General features: G+C 36.9%; 2 protein-coding genes across 2 annotated transcripts in view; one reads left to right on the top strand and one right to left on the bottom strand.

Moving 5' to 3' along the window:
- Nucleotides 1-18,667, top strand: part of valopa (vertebrate ancient long opsin a) — a 164,664-nt gene extending 145,997 nt beyond the window's left edge. Inside the window, exons 6-7 of the mRNA XM_039770561.1 lie at nucleotides 16,204-16,427; nucleotides 18,588-18,667. Of these exons, the coding sequence (XP_039626495.1) occupies nucleotides 16,204-16,427; nucleotides 18,588-18,608 (245 nt within the window). The 3' untranslated portion in view covers nucleotides 18,609-18,667. The remainder of the gene's footprint in view (nucleotides 1-16,203; nucleotides 16,428-18,587) is intronic.
- The window catches only part of LOC120540091 (coiled-coil domain-containing protein 114-like), an 84,212-nt gene that overhangs the window by 11,522 nt on the left and 53,281 nt on the right, over nucleotides 1-19,409 (bottom strand). The window contains exons 5-6 of the mRNA XM_039770580.1: nucleotides 1,855-2,018; nucleotides 1,370-1,467 (exon numbers count right to left, since the gene is read on the bottom strand). Of these exons, the coding sequence (XP_039626514.1) occupies nucleotides 1,370-1,467; nucleotides 1,855-2,018 (262 nt within the window). The remainder of the gene's footprint in view (nucleotides 1-1,369; nucleotides 1,468-1,854; nucleotides 2,019-19,409) is intronic.

Here is a 19,409-nt window from a genome sequence, read left to right on the forward strand (position 1 = left end):
CTAATGCATCTTTGTGATTAAAGGTGGTCTGTGTAACATTTTGAGGAAAAATACAAATAAAGGATTGAATGAAAAAATCCTTACATTTAAAGTAGGGTTTCCAAAAGTTGTTTAAAACCATCATCTTTTGACATCTTACTACAGATAGCAGTTACCTGCTTTAAATGCTGTTGGCCTTTCTCTCTAAGTTATTTCCAAATATTTTACCTACACAGATGCCAGGTGTAAATAAGATCATGCTTACTTCTTCACTTGTTATTGGCACTTTATTTCAAATTAGCAGCTGGTTAAGAAAAACAAACCATTAAGGACTGGGAATACCACTTATTAAGTTTAAATTTAACAATTAAGGGATCTGAAACTTAACAAGCATTTTAAAAAAATTGCCAAAAACTGGAGTAATAACGGACTTTAAATTAAAGAATTTTGCTAGATAACCTGCAGCTGTTATTGCCCTCCAGGAGTTTAAGACAGCCCTGTCAAAATCGGTAACAGTAACTGAGATCTTAAGAAAGATGTGCTGTCTCTGCATGTTCTTTACTTTAGGCAACAGATTATGATTTTTCAGTCATTGTTGGCTTCTCGGTTGGATGCTTAGGATTTCCTCCCTTGGAATTTTGAAAGGAAAAGGTCAAGCCATTTAATTATGTTTTCCTTGCAAGGAGAGTCACCTTTTATATCAGGCAGCACTGCCTACACATGTGAGGCAGAATAAGCAGTTACTGATATGGGAAGAGCAAGTGCACTTAATAAAATGGCCATCTGAGGTAAATAGGTATGCTTTGTTCCTAAAGCATATTGTTTGTACAGTGTTAAAAAGCCTGCGATGGAGAACAGTCTTTGTAAATCTGTTTGATGTCTTATCACTGAGTGCATCGTCTTTCTATTCTGCTGCCTATATTTTCAGCATGGCTGAATCAATGAAGGTTAAAATTTTTGTAAGCTTTGGGAATTAAAATATGTGAAATATACAGCAGTCATGCTGAGGGCAAGAGAAGCATCTGAGAGTTTATTTGTAAAACTGTGTAGAAAAAAATTACACTATAGACAATAAAAAATTGACTTTCTGCCACTTGATGGGCACAGCTTTTTATTACTTTTAATTACATTTTGGGTATTATATTCAAGGCCATTAGTATTAGTTAATTAAATTGCTATTTTGAAAGAATGACATATTGTAAAGAAGACCTTCTATTTCTATTTGACCTTTTGGCTCCAGGTATTTCCCTTATTTTTGCCTATTCTTTTTCTTGTACAACTATATTGTACCTTACTATTCTTCATCTCCTGATCCTGCTGCTTATCTTCTTTATGTCTTTTGACCTGCCTAGTTTCACAGTAGGAATAATAATTCAATTGTAATCGGTACCTTGTAGAAGGAAGATGGACATCATAATCTTGTAATACTGGTGGTTCATTGATATGTAGATATTTTGGAAGTGTACTTTGGTCACTTCTGACTGAGTCCTTTGTTGAAAAAGAGACATAATACATTATTAGTCATGTTTCAATTTTACTTATGTGCTTTAGCAAGCAATCACTCTGGATAAGAAAGTATTCAGCATAAAAAAACAAGTTGTAATAAAGAGAATCCCCAGGTAAAACCACCAAAACTAAATGAAAATAAGTAAATTTCACAAAGAAGGCATGACCTTAAATATATGAACTTGACAACAAGTGCTGCAAATCTTTCAGTATGTCCAGTACCTTTTCATATAATTGTGTCCACAACAGTACATTTAAATAATTTGGTAACAGTTCATGAAACTTTATTACTACATGATTGTTTAAATAAATTAAACATTGTTTATTTTTTTAAATCCAAACTTAGTTAAGAATACTGTTTATTTTTACCTGGTACTTCAAGAAGAAAGTTGACGTTAGAAGTTCGCTTGCTCTTTGTTCAATAATTCCAAGAAGAACACTGATGTTCTGATTTTGTGTACCATGCTTCCATCCTAAGGAGACTGAGGAAACTGAATGCTCAATTCCAAGCTTCTTCATTAAATCCTCAACCCCTGTTTTTAGAGTTAAATAATGTTTGGCTTTAAGAGAACTGTTAAATTCATAAGTTTGAAAAACTGTGCCATCACATTTTCAATTATTTTAATATTTGGACCAAAGAGATAAAGTATTACTATGTAAATGGGACAAGACACTGGGGTTCAGTGAAAATGAAGGGTTTGCATTTCTGGAGGATGAGGAAAATTAAGGCTTTAGGCAATTCTGCGTGTAATAAATATTTTAAAGTTTCATGAGCTATGGGTAGATTTGCTAGAAAAGGAAAGCTAAAATTAATAAAGTCAGGTAATTACTGTACATTTTAGTAGTAATCACAAAACACAAATTAACGTTCTAATGTGCAACATAGCATCATTTACAGTATAATAAAATTTTACAAATATATTTTATAAATAAATAATAAATATTTCAAATTAATTTTGACATTAGCAATAATAATTTAATTATCAAAAATTTTGAAAACAATTACTAGTATAATGTTAACAAAAAAAACATCACCCTTTCAAGAAAACATAATTGCCTTTTCATACTTTGATTACCTCTTGAAGTCTATTTCATACCAAAAATGGTGCTGGACAGTGGTGATGTGATTACCACATAGAAGTAAGAATTTCATTGCACTCTCTACATAAAATCATAAGAATTTTGACAAATGAGAAGGGACCATTCAGGCTAGTTTGTTTAGCTAATAGCTAAGCTGTCCCAATATCTCATCCAGATTCTTCTTAAAGGTTGTCAAGGTTTCTGCTTCAACTACATGTCTCGGTAGTTTGTTCCAGTGTCCCACAACTCTATTTGTAAAGACATGTTTTCTGATCTTAAATGCACTTCCTCTTCTGGATCTACTTTGTCAATGTCTTTGGGGATTTTAAATACTTGGATTAGGACCCCAAGCATTCTCCTCTGCTTGAGACTAAACAGGTTTAATTCTCTGAGTCTGTCAGAGTAAGACTTATCCTTAAGTCTTGGGATGCCTTTTGTTTCTCTCCTCTGCACAGCTTCAAGTGCTTCTATGTCTTTCATGTACTGTGGTGACCAGAACTGTACACAGTACTACAGGTGCTGTCTTACTAGCACATTACATAGTTTGAGCATAACCTCCCTTGACTTAAATTCAGTCTATACAGTACAGTTTTTATGATATAAACGGAAATTGTTCTTGTTTTTTTAATTGTTTCTGTGCATTTCTTAGTTGATGAAAATGTTGTGCCAACATAAACCCCTAAATTATTTTCAGAAGTTGCTTCCTGTATGACAATGTCTCCCATCTTGTATTTATAATTGACGTTGCTTTTGCCCATGTGTAGCACTTTGCTCTTTTCCACATCAAACTACATTTTCCAGATGTTAGCCCAGTTCTGAAGGTTGTCCAGGTTTTTTTGAATTCTTTTTGCTGCCTCCTCAGTGCCTGCCATCCCTCAAATTTTAGTGTCAAATTACAGGGTCATTTTTGTCTACATATGTCAATAATAACCCTATAAACCAATAAAATGGGGATACAAAATAGTTCCTATCTACACCAATATATCAATTTTAAAATTATATATTTTGCATTGGTCAGCCTCCTGTGAGTCCATCAGGTTATGTGTTAAGGTTCTGTTGGTTGGTAACTTCCAAACAAATTTGAAATAAATATGCAACAACTTACAATTCAATATACTATATGTAGTGTGCTTGTACTCTACATAGTGTTTGTGTTATATACTACAGTATATCTAATGTTCTAAGGTAGCTGCTCAACAGAGGTAAAAAGATATCAGGAGTGTCAATATTTCTTTTTTCTTAAACATACTTATCAACTGTACAGTCATATCTACTTTGGAAGCCTCTTTTTGATTTAAGTAAGGACTATAAATGTGTAAAGTAAATGGCAATTCGCCCATCATTACTTCCTACACATATACATTTATGCTTAAATTTTCAATTATGGGAAAAGCATATGGCACAGCAGAAAAGACAAGAAAGACCTGACCTATCATGTCTCCTTAGTGTAACAGACACTTTGTGTACCAGTATGAGGGCCTAAATGAATGAGGAGAAGATTCACCTTCAAGAGTACAGACAAAAAACAGCAGCTGACAGTCCTACAGCTTGGGAGGGAGTGAGGATGGATTCTTATAGATGCGAGATGCAAGACAAAGAATACAAGAGAAAGAAAGAAACAAAAGTGAGGTATCAATTCAGACTGGGAGATAAAAAATTCCAGTTTCATAATACAGTGGATTCAGAAAGTATTCAGACTCCTGCATTTTCTTCACATGTTGTACATTTAATTTTAAATGGATACATTTGCAATGTTTCAGATTTGATTTTTAATAAATTTGCAAAGCTTTCTGAACACTTTTCACTTTGTCATTATGGGTTTTTGAGTGTATACTGATGGGCAAAAATGGCAAATATATCCATTAAAATTAAATCTACAACACAATGTGCAGGAAGTGTGAATGGTTTCTGAATTCACTGAAGCACTAATTTCTGAGTTAAACAAGAAAGAAGAGAGAATAACTGAACCTGCCGTTCAAAAACATTTGTCTGTGTTTTTTAGAGAGTGATAATTGCAAAGTTAGAGCTTTCTGTATAGTTTCGCCTCACAGAAGATCCAAACACGTTCGAGGAAGCACTTAGAGTTTTGCAGATAAAACACCTACTGGATGAGTACTTCGTGACTGGCCACTCAGGAATGCTTTATCTCAAAATCAGCATTAAGCAGAGGTGTTTATGAGGCTTTGTTATTTCACCTCCACCCATTCCAGTCACAAGGTGTGAGTTATACTTGATTGTGTTCCAGAGAAAAGAGGCGCAGTTTTGTATGACTGAAGCAGTACAGGCCAGTGTGTTAACGTTTTTCATCTGGAATACACTGCAGGCTTTTTGCAAAAATCAGAGAACATTTATCCATTCACCTCACTCAGCCTTTAGTGCCAAGCAATATAATGGCTAGCAATTTCATCTAAACAACCAATCAAACTAACAAGAATTTGAACTGAATTAAAACAAAAAAATTGCATGTATGTTGAAACTGAGGCTACAGACTTAGTTGTGCATCTTCTAACATTGTCCCTCTGATAGAACATTCAACACCACAATGAGGAGCTATCAAAGGAAAATAGTAAGAAAGCCCATGCCTATGGTACTTATAATGCTTGGCCTGTCTTTATCAAAGCCTGTTTTATTGACCTGAAAATATCCCTGTCTTTGCTTCAACTCTTGGTCACCATGAACATTTCCTTTATTACACTTTATTCAACTAGTGTATATTTCTGTGAACAGGGCTGCAGTACAACATCAGTGAATTTGAGGAGATCATCATGTGATCCAGTGAAAGTAGAAGCAGCTGGCAAAGGAGGAATGTTTTGAAAATCGTGAATGGGCAATTTAAAAATGTAACTATCAAGTTTTTGGAGGGAGTTTAAGGCTGCTTTATGACCCTGCCTCACCCTTACAGTTGATGGCCAATGATAACAATAGTCAATGCCCATGGGGCACAAGGTTTGTGAACAGTGCTTACCACAGCCATAAATTTCTCCTCCCCTCCCTGTTGCCACTGCAATACTGTTTCTCACATGAAACTTTTCTGTTTGATTTCTCCCAGCCCTTTGCTAAACTAGTGAGTTGTATGTCTCTGCCATCTTCTTCCAAAGTAAACAACATTTACCATATAGGTAACTGGCAACTAATTATATCAGATAGTTAACATACCTTTTTGCCTTCTTAGAAAAATCTCTACTACCACAAAAGCTCAAAAATTTAAGCCCCAAATCATCTACACTCACACGTTAAAAGTCCTCCACTCAGAAAACATAGCAGTCTGGCAACTGAATAGGTATTTGGCACAGGTTCCGCAACAAAAGGGAACAGAGAGAACAAAGAGATCTACCGATCAGTATCCTATCACAATGGCCTACTTATCAGAGTTAGATCTACCCCTCAAATGTGCCATTGCATATATTCTTACCAACAAAACATTGGTTGTTTCACTAACTCTTTTTATTTTTTGGCTACAAGTCAGTGCTGCACTAGCCAGTAAGATAATGTCTAGGAGACATATTAAGAAAGGAGGATATAGCGAGACAACATTTTCATCATCTCTATCATAAACTGATAACATTTGCAATGGAAAACATTTGCAGAAAGTACCAGCTAGAGCAGTTTCTCCACCAGTTCTTACACCATGAAGAGACATTACACTACCAAAAAATTTTAAGCAAGTTTCACCACATGATGACAATGACATTTTTCTTTTTTTTTTACTAATTTTTAAAAAGTTTGACTCCAAATATGTCGCTATGAAAGAACTGACAAATATCCTGAGACCCATCTTGTCCAGGGAGCTTTTCAAGTTTGACATAACTTGCAGAAGACTTTAGCCAACAAATCTTTAATCCTGGCTGAATAACATATAATGCCAGTGGTTTGTATTATGTAGATATAATGTTTACAAGTACAAACTGAATTATAAGAGTACTGGTATTTAGACTCTGCAATCAATACTTCAGCCAGGTCCCAGCTCAGCAAAAAGAATAGTTGAGTTGGTGTTTATAGATAGATTTACTCTTTCTTATGGATTCTCTACAACAACTCATACAAAGACATCACTGTGGCACTAAAACAACTTTCTACAATAAAAAATATCATGGATTCTGGTGCAGATTAAAAGATGCAAATCTGGTAGAAGGGAATGGAAGAAGGAAGGCCAGAAACCAAAATACAACTATGGAAAAGTGTCATGGTACAGATAGAATACAAAAAAAGAAAGTTCATGAGAAACCTCTAACTTACAAATTCTGGTGCTTCAAATGTGGTGATCACGGGCACATAATTGCATTGTATACATAAAACAAAGAATTGATTAAGTATTTTTACTCCGTCACTAGTAATTTGGGCTTTCCAGGGGACCTCCACTCCACAAGTCAATGTGTATTATTCATTAAAGTAACATTAGGAGTGGCTTTGTCATTGTCATAACCAGCTTACTCTTTCTTAGCCTACAGAAAATTCATGAAAACACTAAATTGCCTAGACTTAGCAAGGTCTACAAGTCATTTTGTTAGTTAATTACAGAGTCTATCAATAACACATTCCAGTACATCATTTACTGTGATCCTAGACAAGAATTTGCTTGAAATCATAGGAAGGGATAATACATGTAAACCCACAGATCTATTCCTTCGGGGTCATATAATAGTTTCCCAGTAGTTATAAAAATAGTTTCATTCACAACATTTGCACAGCGACAAAATGAACCTCAAAAGTCTTGGATACACAGTGTGATTCTTTACAGTCTGACCTGGTAAAACCTTGAACATTTAACACTAGAATTGGAACACATTTTTTTAGTATTTCTCATTGATTGTCCCATCATCTCGACAGCCTGAAAATGCATGACTACTGCCCTATCCCCAAAAGACACAGTAGGCCTTATACAACTTGAGTGAAAGTCAAGAAAAGCATATACACACACATATTTTTTTGCATATTTGTGTACTTGCTACAGTATATATAGTTACATGTTTCAGTTTGAATCTCTGACTGACTAATTACCAAAATGTTAATTTATTTGTGACAAAAATCAGAGATATGTGATGTGATGTGATGTGAAATAATAGAAAAGAAAGTTAATCCACAATAACTGAAAAAAAATCCTGTTGGAGTAAAAAGCCATTACCCGGCTAGCCAAGAAGCCAACAAAGGGAAGTTGGTCATCCAGCTAGTGATGAAAACCTGCACACTTGTGTCTTGTAACCAAACAACTGCCAAGCAACAGTGACATTTTTGAACTTTACCAGAAACACATGCATGATGATGAACTTTGCAATAAATGTTTGATCTGTTGCCTGCTTGCCATGGGCATGTTGTGTATCCTCCAGGATATATAGCTTAGATTTTCTACTGTCAGTAATGGTACTGGTGTGCAAATAAATGCATAAAAATTGTTAAAAATACAAAGACTTTTGGGAAATGTCTAGAATTTTATATATTTTTATACTGTGATCTTGAATGGGATATGGTCTTTTTTCCTATCTATCTGTGTTCTGTAGCTGCTACTTAAAATCCCTGCTATGGTCACCGCATATAGTAAATTGACTTTATTTAGTGATAACCCAAAAATAAGTAAGTATACATAATAAGATATAATAAGTATAATCTTCTTCTTATGGCTGCTCCCGCTAGGGGTTGCCAGAGCGGATCATCTTCTTCCATATGTTTCTGTCCTCTGCATCTTGTTCTGTTACACCCATCACCTGCATGTCCTCTCTCACCACATCCATAAACTTTCGCTTAGGCCTTCCTCTTATCCTCTTCCCTGGCAGCCCTATCCTTAGCATCCTTCTCCCAATATACCCAGCATCTCTCCTTGCACATGTCCAAACCAACGCAATCTCACCTCTCTGACTTTGTCTCCCAACCGTCCAACTTGAGGTGACCCTCTAATGTACATCATCCTCGTCACACCCAGTACAAATCTTAGCAACTTTAACTCTGCCACCTCCAGCTCTGTCTCCTGCTTTCTGGTCATTGCCACCGTCTCCAACCCATATTACATAGCTGGTCTCACTACCGTCCTGTAGACCTTCCCTTTCACTCTTGCTGATAGCCGTCTGTCACAAATTACTCCTGACACTCTTCTCCACCCTTTCCACCCTGCCTGCACTCTCTTTTTCACCTCTCTTCCACAATCCCCATTACTACGTACTGTTGATCCCAAGTATTTAAACTCATCCACCTTCGCCAACTCTACTCCCTGCATCCTCACCATTCCACTGACCTCCCTCTCATTTACACACATGTATTTTGTCTTGTTCCAACTGACCTTCATTCCTCTCCTCTCTAGAGCATATCTCCACCTCTCCAGGGTCTCCTCAACCTGCTCCCTACTGTCGCTACAGATCACAATGTCATCAGCAAACATCATAGTCCACAGGGACTCCTGTCTAATCTCGTCTGTCAACTTGTCCATCACCAATGCAAATAAGAAATGGCTCAGAGCTGATCCCTGATGTAATCCCACCTCCACATTGAATGCATCTGTCGCTCCTACCGAAGACCTCACCACTGTCACACTTCCCTAATACATATCCTGTACAACTCATGTATTTCTCTGCCACTCCCAACTTCCTCATACAATACCACAACTCCTCCTGAGGCACCCTGTTATATGCTTTCTTCAGGTCCACAAAGACCTTGGCTCTGCCCTCACTCTCTTCCTCTTCTTGATCTCCAACGCCATCCTACAGACCACCATCCTATGCTGCTTAACTACAGTTTCCCCTACCACCACTTTGCAGTCTATAATCTCCTTCAGATCAACTTTTCTGCATAGGATATAATCTACCTGTGTGCATCTTCCTCCACTCTTGTACATAACCCTATGTTCCTCCCTCTTCTTAAAATATGTATTCACTACAGCCATGTCCATCCTTTTAGCAAAATCCACTATCCTCTGACCTTCTTCATTCCTCCCCTTGACACATATCTACCCATCACCTCCTCGTCTCCACTGTTCCCTTCACCAACATGCCCATTGAAATCCGCTCCAATCACCACTTTCTGTCCCTTGGGTACACTGTTCATCGCTTCATCCAACTCACTCCAAAAATCTTTCTCGCCCACTGCACACCTAACTTGTGGTGCATATGCACTAATAACATTCGTCATCACACCTCCAATTTCCAGCTTCATAATCATTACTCTGCCTGACACTCTTTTCACCTCCAAAACACTCTTGACATACTGCTCCTTCAGAATAACTCCTATCCCATGTCTCCTCCCATCCACACCATGATAGAACCACTTCCGATCCACCTGGCCTTACTCCCCTTCCATTTAGTCTCTTGAACGCACAATATATCAACCTTCCTTCTTTCCATCATATCTGCTAACTCTCTCCCCTTACCAGTCATACTGCCAACATTCAAAGTTCCTACCCTCAGTTCCACTCTCTTTACTTTCCTCCTCTCCTCCGGACACGTCTCCCCCCTCTTCTTCTCCTTCATCTTCTTCGGCCAACAGTAGCCCAATTTCCGCCAGCACCCTGCTGGCTAACAGTACTGGTGGTGGTTGTTGTTAACCCATTGTCCGCATATTGATTTGGCAAACTTTTACACAGGATGCCCTTCCTGATGTAACCCTCCCCATTTTTCCGGGCTTAGGACTGGCACGAAGAAACACACTGGTTTGTGCATCCCCTGTGGCTGCTTAAGTAATAATAAGTACTTTGTATAATAAGACCAAGAATTAAAATAGGATTCCCCACAAAAGAAATAAAACGTTCATCCTATTGGAAATAATGCTGCTTTTTTGGATGATATTATTAATATAGTAGTAAATTTGTACATTAGTAAATCTGACACTATTCCTTTACTTGGGGCAGCACCAGATAGTTTTACATTCCTTCATAAATCAAAATATACTGGTTGAGGAGGTGGCCTTGAGATAATTCTGTGGGGTGAACTACTTGTTATAAAAATGCACATCCTTTGGGGACTCACATTAGATAGTAAAACAGATTCCAACATAAATGAAGTAGTAACATTTAGACCAACTGGGCCATTTACTCATTTCATTACTGTGTTTGTCAGTCTTATATCTGACTTAGCTATATGCTATGATCTTTTAGTGTTGTTGAGGGATTTCAATATTTACATATATGTTGAAACTGATACTTTTAGCAAAAGTTCTACTGATCTGCTAAACTCAGAAGTTTGTCAGATTGTTAAGAACTTGACTCACTGCCATAACCACATGTTGGATCTAATTATTACTTACAGAGCTGGGATTCAGAATTTAAGTATTGTTCCAATAAATGAAATTCTCTCTGATCAGTATTTAATTACTTTTGACTTGTTCTTGCCCTTACTAGTACAATCGCAGATTAAATCAAGAACAGTGTAACTTCTAGACTATAACTCTGTATCAAAATGTAATTATGAAGAACAGTCCACTTAAAGCCTACAATTGAAGTAGGCCTTGGGTACAATAGTTCAACATAAAATAAAAGTGCTTAAAGCTTGTATATCCTGGTTTAATGAATAAATTAGAATGCTGAAACCTTGAGCACAGATAAAGAGCAAAAGAAGCTATATGTCTTTGAATAGTAATAAAATGTATAAAAATAACTCTGTCTGGCCCCCTTTAACTACTATTCTAGATTAACAGATGATAGAAATAAACCTCATGGACAGTTGTTAATATACTAGACTTCTACAATGTCATGCAAAATACTTAGAAACATTAGCAGTCAATACTTTATCAACTTCTTAAATGATAAAATTGACAGTATATGATCCCCGATTTTAGCGTCATCTCGCAAACTAATTATTTCATTTTTAAACCCTGTCTCTCCTTGTTCATATCACTTTACTAAATTTAACTTGATAACAGAAGAGGAAATCATAACTTTAATTTCCTCCTTTGGACCCAGTCCCAATAAAACTAGTGAAAAGCTCAAAGTCTGTTCTGGCAGCACCCATTCTTGACATTATCAATTGCCCATTAATGACTGGCAAAGTTCCTAATGCAGTAAAAGTGTCTTTTGTCAGACTATTATTGAAAAAAAATCACAGCTAGGCCCAGATAAGTTTAATAATTATAGACCTATTTCACATCTAACCTTTCTTTCTAAAATACTTGAAAGAGCAGTGATCACACAGCTCCAGTCTTATCTTACATGCCACAACTTATTTGAGAAATTTCAGTCTCACTTTTGCATCAGTCACTGTACAGAAAAAGCACTAACCTGCATTTCAAATGATGTTCTAATAGCTTCTAATGAAAAAAAAAAAATGCTACAGTTATGTTGGTAAATTTAAGCACAGTCTTTGACACGTTCACCACACTATTTTGTTACAGGGGCACTCTACATTCATTTAGAGTTTAGATTATGTTTATCAAGTCAATTTCAGCATGTACAAAACTGGGAACTGCTTTTGAGGTGACCTGTTGAAACTCTGTGTTCTTATCTAACACCCAAGATTTATGAAGGTTAGTGTTTAACTCCACAAGGCCCTGAAAATAGCTAGATACCTCCAACTCTGAGGTGATGTCTATGGATAGTCTGCACATACTGTATTACTTTGAGTTATGCCAAACAGTTAAGCAATTGTCTCTACACTCTGACCTTAAGTCTCCCATCACACCATATATTTACTACCAAGTAAAGTAGCTCATCCTCATGTTCAGAAACCTGGAACTAAGGGGTTGGATTAGTGGGCATCTCTCTCTCTCTCTCTCACACACACACACACACACACACACAGAGATCTGTACATACACATACAGGTCTTCTGGAAGCAGGCTTCGTTAAACCAAATCTATGAAAGTTTCAGTATTATAAAGGATTTATATTAGCCTCATTTTTAGAATTTGGATGTGAGTGCTTAACCCTTTAAGGGTTTAAGTGAATGATAGTACTTATTCAACATTTGCTGCTCCCCCAAATTGCCTTTAATACTTACATCCACAATGTCAGTACTGCTACCCCAACCCTTTAACTGCCTATGTGTTTTTATCTGTAACACCTGAATGTTCCCTTTCTCCTGTTTGCTTCCCCCCAGGGTCTTTATTTCATCTTCAAAATCCCAGTTTATTTCCATTTAAAGAACAAAATACAATACAACAAAAAAAACAAATACAATATGTTTCAACATCTATCCAGCTCAGCAAGCTACAGTATGTGACAAGAGTTTCCCATCTATAGTGGAATAAACTGGCAAATAAAATGCAAAGGTTCAGCATGCATACTTTACAATTGCATTGATGAATTCTTGCCAGATTCTGAAGACTTTCTGAGCTGATTTTTTCCAGTTATAGATTATAACTCCCCCTGAGTTATAGAAGATGGATTAGAAATCTTCCAGTTATATAATCCAGTTAGGATATCAAAACTGATTTTTCATAGCATAATGTTATCCTATCTGGTAATACTCAAAATAGTGATGTTAAAGCATTAGGAATGATTTTAGATTTGCTCAAAACGATCTGAAAGTTGAAAATTCCTAAAACATCTGATTTAGAGATGTGGGCGCTTCATGGCACTGGCCAAGTCTGTACTCGAATTGCTGGTCCATGGAAGTCAGTTATTGACCGGATTAATAAATGGTCCACACACTCAGAAACACTTCAAGTGCAGTCCAACAGGCAGGTTAATATAAAGCATCTAATAATAGTAAATAATAATAAGTAAATAATTAGTGTTAACACTTCATAGACACAGTAGTGTGTATGTTTAGTTGTAGTACAAAAGTTATATACAATGTTTTTATTGCCTTTCAGGAAATAGTTACATTTCTTTCTACAATGTATTAAATGAACAAGTAAAACACATAATGAATGAACATCTGAATGAAAAACTTGAACCTCGTTTGGGTGGCAAAAGGGGGCGATGTTGGAGGTATAGTTACTCTTCTGGTCCACTTTTTTGTATACAGTACATTTTTCATTTAATAATGAGGCAAAACAAAGTCAGTCAGTCATTGTCTAACCCACTTAGTCCTGAACATGATCACTGGGGTCTGCTGCAGTCTATCCCAGCTAGCCCAGGGTGCAAGGCAGGCAGAAACCCTGGACAGGGCACCAGTTCACTGCAGGGTAAACACACACACACACACCAATGCCAATTTAGGATCGCCAGTTGACCTAATGTGCATGTCTTGGACGGTGCAAGGAAACCAGAGCACCTGGAGGAAACCTACGCAGACACAGGAAGAACAGACAAATTCCATGAAAGGAGGACACAGGATTTGAACCGTGGTGTCCTTACTACAAGGCAGCAGTGCTACCACTGCAACATCATGTCAAATCTGAGGCAAAAGTAATAACGAAAAATCAAAAGCACAACATTGTTAAAAAGCAACAGCACCAACAACCAGTTTTATGACCAGAGCAATTTAAAATTTTTGCTGGTGTGCGTAATTTTTTGGATGCATATTCAGAATATGATGGTTTCAATGTTGATTGTTAACTTTGGATACAATATAACAAAGTCATTGTGGGAGAGAGTGATCACAAATACAAAGGATTGGTGTACAGTTAAGTTGTTAAAGCCCACAATGCAATGTAAAAGTTGAAAACAAAATATAATTAATGGTTTTGCCCAGTGATTCTGTTTGAAATCAATTAATGTGAAGAGACAATACCATGGGGGAAAAAAATCACTTGGTTTTCTGTCTGTGCCTTCTCCATGGACAACAATCAGTATCAATTTAAGTGACTTAGTCAAGATCCATCAGATATTAGGTAAATACCTTTCAAGTTTAATCTCACCACTTTAGCCAGAGAAATATTCCATAGAAATAAGAAGACCACACTGCATTATTCAGTATGACACAATCCTTACTTTCTCGTACTTATATCCTTTTAAACAATATTCCCAGATTTACCAAAAAAGCTAATATGTTGCCTTGGATAAAGGCATTTAACAAATAACACTTCAGAAACACGCAAAGCTGGAACCTATTTTGAGAACAGTGGGCAGAAGCTAAAGAACAGCCATCGATGAGGTGCCAGTCAATCATAGTGACCAAAGCCACCCACCCAGTTATACTCACAAGGGGTATTTGTGAGAAGATAAGCCCATTAACTATACTTTATGATGTGTGTACACTTTTTTATTAATGCTCCAGTTAACTGTATGTAGATACACTACGCAATGGACTGCATAGTGTAATTTTCCTGTCAGGTAAGGGGGACTGTATTTCAATGGCCTTTCATTTGACTGTGTATTAGGAACTCAGTGAATAAATGAATGCATAACACCTACAAAAATGTAGTATAAATTATTCTTTCTGAATAGTGTAAAAAAAGAAATTTCACAGTTTTGCAATAACAGAACAGAAAATATTATTAACATGTATATGATGTAAGCACGCCATTGTTTATTAAAGAAGGTCTGAATGCTCCTGTTCAGGATAAAAGGATCACCTGATTCTGTTGTGCAATTGAAAATAAGGCTTCATATGTATTAGACTTCTCACCCTGCTGACAACCAAAATTAAAAAGAAGATGTTTCTTATACCTGGAGTCAATAATGTGCCTGTCAACATAAGCAGGACAGGATAGGTGTTATTTGACTGGCACATTACTATACAGAACATGTTGCAAGGTTTATGAAATTACAGAAAATGTTGAAAGGTTTATGGCAGCCTCTAGTGGTCAATAACAATCTAAAATTATAAAGATTATGATATGGAGGAAGGAAGCATCTGAATAGTTTCAACAGGAATACATGACTGACAAAGCATGCTGATAAATACAATTACATTAGAATTGTGGAGAAGAAAAATTTTAAATTGTATTTAATTTTACTCTTTTTATCTGTTGTCTTTACTAGTTAAAATTCTAACAGTTAAGACAAAGTTTCAGAATAGGTCTTCATCCTGAAGCTATGTACGTTCAGGTCCAGACAGTACTTGGATGACAGGCCATCTACAAAAAGCTTGGATTGCTGCTTTAAGGGGTATTGAAGAGGCTAAGAGGGGGCACTTAACCTGAGGTCCTGACTCTCTTTGGTCATTAAAGATTCATGGGTATCCTTTCATAAAGATTAGGATGTTCAGGCTAAATTGCTGTCCATGGTCTAGTCATTCTAGTCTCCTTATCATTCCCAGTCTCTAACTGTCTCTCTCTCACCCCTTAACCATAAAATGTGTGATGACAGTACTGGCACAAAATGGAAGCCGTCACATCATTCAGGTGGATGCTGCACACTGCTGGTAGATGAGGTGGCTCCCCACTATCTATTTTAAGTGCTTTGAGTAGTGAGAAAAAGCGCTATATAAATCTATAAAAATTATTATTATTGAGACTTCTGAAGTGACAGTTGGCTTAAGGGAATGTCCAGAGTATATTTTTGTTATGATACATCTTTGATGCCACATTATTCTTTGGAATGTTGGGTTATTCATCCTTTACATATTATCCACACAAAATAAAACATATTTCCATCCATTTACTGGACACATTTAATTGATTCTCAAAGGACTGGAAACCAACCTTGCAGCACTTGGAACAATGCAGAAATCATTCTTGGACCAGATACCAAGCAGAGTCACAGACACACAGTACAGGCCTATAGTTGTTACATATGCAAGGTGTGGGTGCAGCTACCTGTCTCTCGAAGGAAAGGTATGAGGAAAGAGAAGAGGGTTGCACCATCCTTAACTGATCCCCTTTTGTATCCCTCAGACCAGAGGACTCTTACTACAATGAACAATGGTGACACTTGCGTCCCTGTGATCGTACTCCCACCCCTTCTGCCCCAGGACAAGAAGAAGAGAAGATGCAACCGGAAGCCCGTCATCATTTCCGACCCTGCTGTCCTGGAGGACATTACCTGCGAGAAGCAAGCTTTTATAAAGTCCGCACAATTGGATTGTCTGTCCCTTCTTTTTTCCCCTTTTAGTGTGAAGGTGAGGCCAAATTCATTTGCTTATTAATTGGGGACTGAATTGTTAATGCTGTATCTTGATTGATCTACCACAGAAACCCACACAGAAACAGGGAAGAAGTGCAAACTGCACACACACAGTGTGCTGGCTTGGATTTAAACCCATCCTTTTGGAGCAGTGAAGCAGCAGTGCTCATCACTACATCCTACACATATAACAATATAAAAAATATAATTAAATAATATTAACCATTTCTCAGCAATAAATGTGACTTCTCATCTGTAACATTCACATATTGTAATAGATGGGTGCACAGGTGCCAGCTATCTGTACCCAAAAATATACATTGGAAGCCTAACAAGAATGATTAAACAAAAACTCAAGGGAGGAAATGCAATAAAATAAAGAAAGCTAAAATGACAAGGCCTGCTGGGCCTACTTTTACAGGTCTGATCCCCAGTTTATCAGCTGGGCAGGTTTGCCCACATGCCAACTTCAGTATCCATGAAAAGCATTTCCTTTCTCAACCTCATACCAGCTGAACTTTTCTTCCATTGTCCTCCTGACATTAAACTAAATTAGTGTCTGACATTAAATCAACCTAAAACCTTATCCTGAAGTCACTGCTTTCCAATTCCCAGAATCACTTCTGGGGTCAGAGGTGGCCCTACATTTGCCCAGGAACACCAAGCTAGAACCCCCCCCAGCGGGAGAAAAATTATCCACATATTCAACACAAGCTAAATAAGCAGCAGAATTATTTTAAAGTCTATCACTATGTATAGTATAAATGGATGACTGTGATTTAATGAAAGATGCCATTTATAGTTAAGAAATCTTATTTTCTTCCATCCATCCATCCATTTTCTAACCCGCTGAATCCGAACACAGGGTCACGGGGGTCTGCTGGAGCCAATCCCAGCCAACACAGGGCACTTCCTCTTCATTATTTTCCACTTCTGTGTGGGGTTGATGTTTTTGATCAACTTCTCCAAACAGCTTGTTCTTGCACTTTCTCCTCTGTTAACACCTTTTTGTTCAGATCTTTTCTTACTTTATCTATCCACCTCTGCTTTGGCCTCCCTCGCTTTCTTTTGCCCTGTACTTCCATTCCCATTACTCTTTTGGTGACATATTCATTGCCTCTCCTCATTACATGTCCATACTACTTCACCCTACTTTCCTGTACTTTGTTAGGTATCTCTCCCACGTTTGTTGTATCTCTGATTGTCTCATTTCTTATTCTGTTCTGTTTTGTAACTCCACACATCCATCTCAACATTCTCATTTCTGCCACATTTAACTTCTTCTCCTGTGCTCCTTTTAGTGCCCATACATCATTTCTGGTCTTACCACTGTCTTAAGAGCAGGAAAATGAACACGTTGCTCTTTTCAGCAATATGGCTTTGCACGTCACTTGAAGGCTGCATACTTGAACTAATTAAAATAAAGGTTTGAAAGCCTTGTCAAATTCCTTTGTGGCACTTCTCTTTTAGTGACTATGTTGAAACATAGCCCCTTTCATTAGTAACATATTGCTCTTTAAAGTATATTTCAATAGTCATATGGATAAACGGTGTGCACCATCTTAAGTAGACTATTGATACAGTAAGTTTGCAGGAGATGAATACAGAGAACTGAAATGAAGTGATATTCTATGAGAAATTTTATAAGTAAATTGGGAACAGATTTTCAAAGAATATCTTGCCCTACAATATAATAGGGGGCGTACAAACATCACATGAGGTACCCCAAACTTCAAATTGGATGAGAAACTGAGTAAACAGTAATAAACAATTTGTATGTCAGTGCACCACAGTAGTGTGGTGAATAATGCTGCTGCTGCCACATGGCTCAAGAGTTCTGGATTCAAATCCAAGTTTGGGATTTCTTTGTGTGAAATACGCACATGCTGCTGCAATACGTTCCAGGCCCCATGATCCTGGGTTTGATCATTTACACTATATTTACTGTAATTAAATAGGAGTATTTTATTTTAATTATAATTGTCATTAATGTAGTATTTTCTAATACTAAAATCTAATCTCTATTTGATAAGAAGGTCAGGATGTAAGTTGAACTGAATGCTGTGATGAATCACAGCAGCATGTGAAGCATATAGATAAAAGAATAAAAACTTACTACATTCACATAGAACTTTCTTTTGTTCTGTTGTTCAAGAAAGATGGAACCTTGGCTTAAAGCACAAGCTCTACTCTAGAGCAGAAACTTGGCAGAGATTACAATGCAGAAGAATGAAGACTGCGTACAGACTCATCTTAAAGAATCCTGAAACTAGTACTTCATCATAATGGTAATAAATATGCATCAATATGTATCACTCATTCTGTTGATTTGAAAGAAACCTACAACAACAATGAAAATCTTCTTAAAAAATAAACAGTTGTGAGCATTGTTTTATACAGAATGTCAGGACCTGAAAGTTCTCTGTGTCTTATTGGGTCAGCAGTCAAGGCATACAAAATTCCCATGTGTTCTCTGGGACTCACATAGCTGAGCCTGACATTGGGCTCAGAAAGAATAACTACATCTAGAAAAAAGATACATCTTGGTGCCAAAATCATCAGTCCCAGCTTGGTGGATCCAAATAAAGTGCTGCTGTCACTGCTTCATATTAAGTTTGGTTAAACCATATTAAGCCGTATCAAATGATGGAGCCTGTTTGATCTGTTTGTGCCAAAAGTCTCCGGGTATGACTAAGGCAAAACTGACAAAGGAGCTGATACTAGAAAACTGGTTTCTGATGAACAATTTCAAGGTGCATTGAATGACCTGGAATGACAGGCTTGGGTGTCATTCAAATAACTAAATTACTTTTTTTTATTTTTTAGGCAACCATTAAGATCCATATTATAAATAAATAGTGAAAAATGTATTAGTTATGTTTAAGGAATTGGGCTAAACCACAGATGTCAAATTTCCCTTTTTGGCTTCACAATTGGAGTCTTTACCTGATAATCTTGAGTGAACAGGAGGATGAAA

The sequence above is a fragment of the Polypterus senegalus genome, chromosome 1, assembly GCF_016835505.1.
Source record: "Polypterus senegalus isolate Bchr_013 chromosome 1, ASM1683550v1, whole genome shotgun sequence".
NCBI lineage: Eukaryota > Metazoa > Chordata > Cladistia > Polypteriformes > Polypteridae > Polypterus > Polypterus senegalus.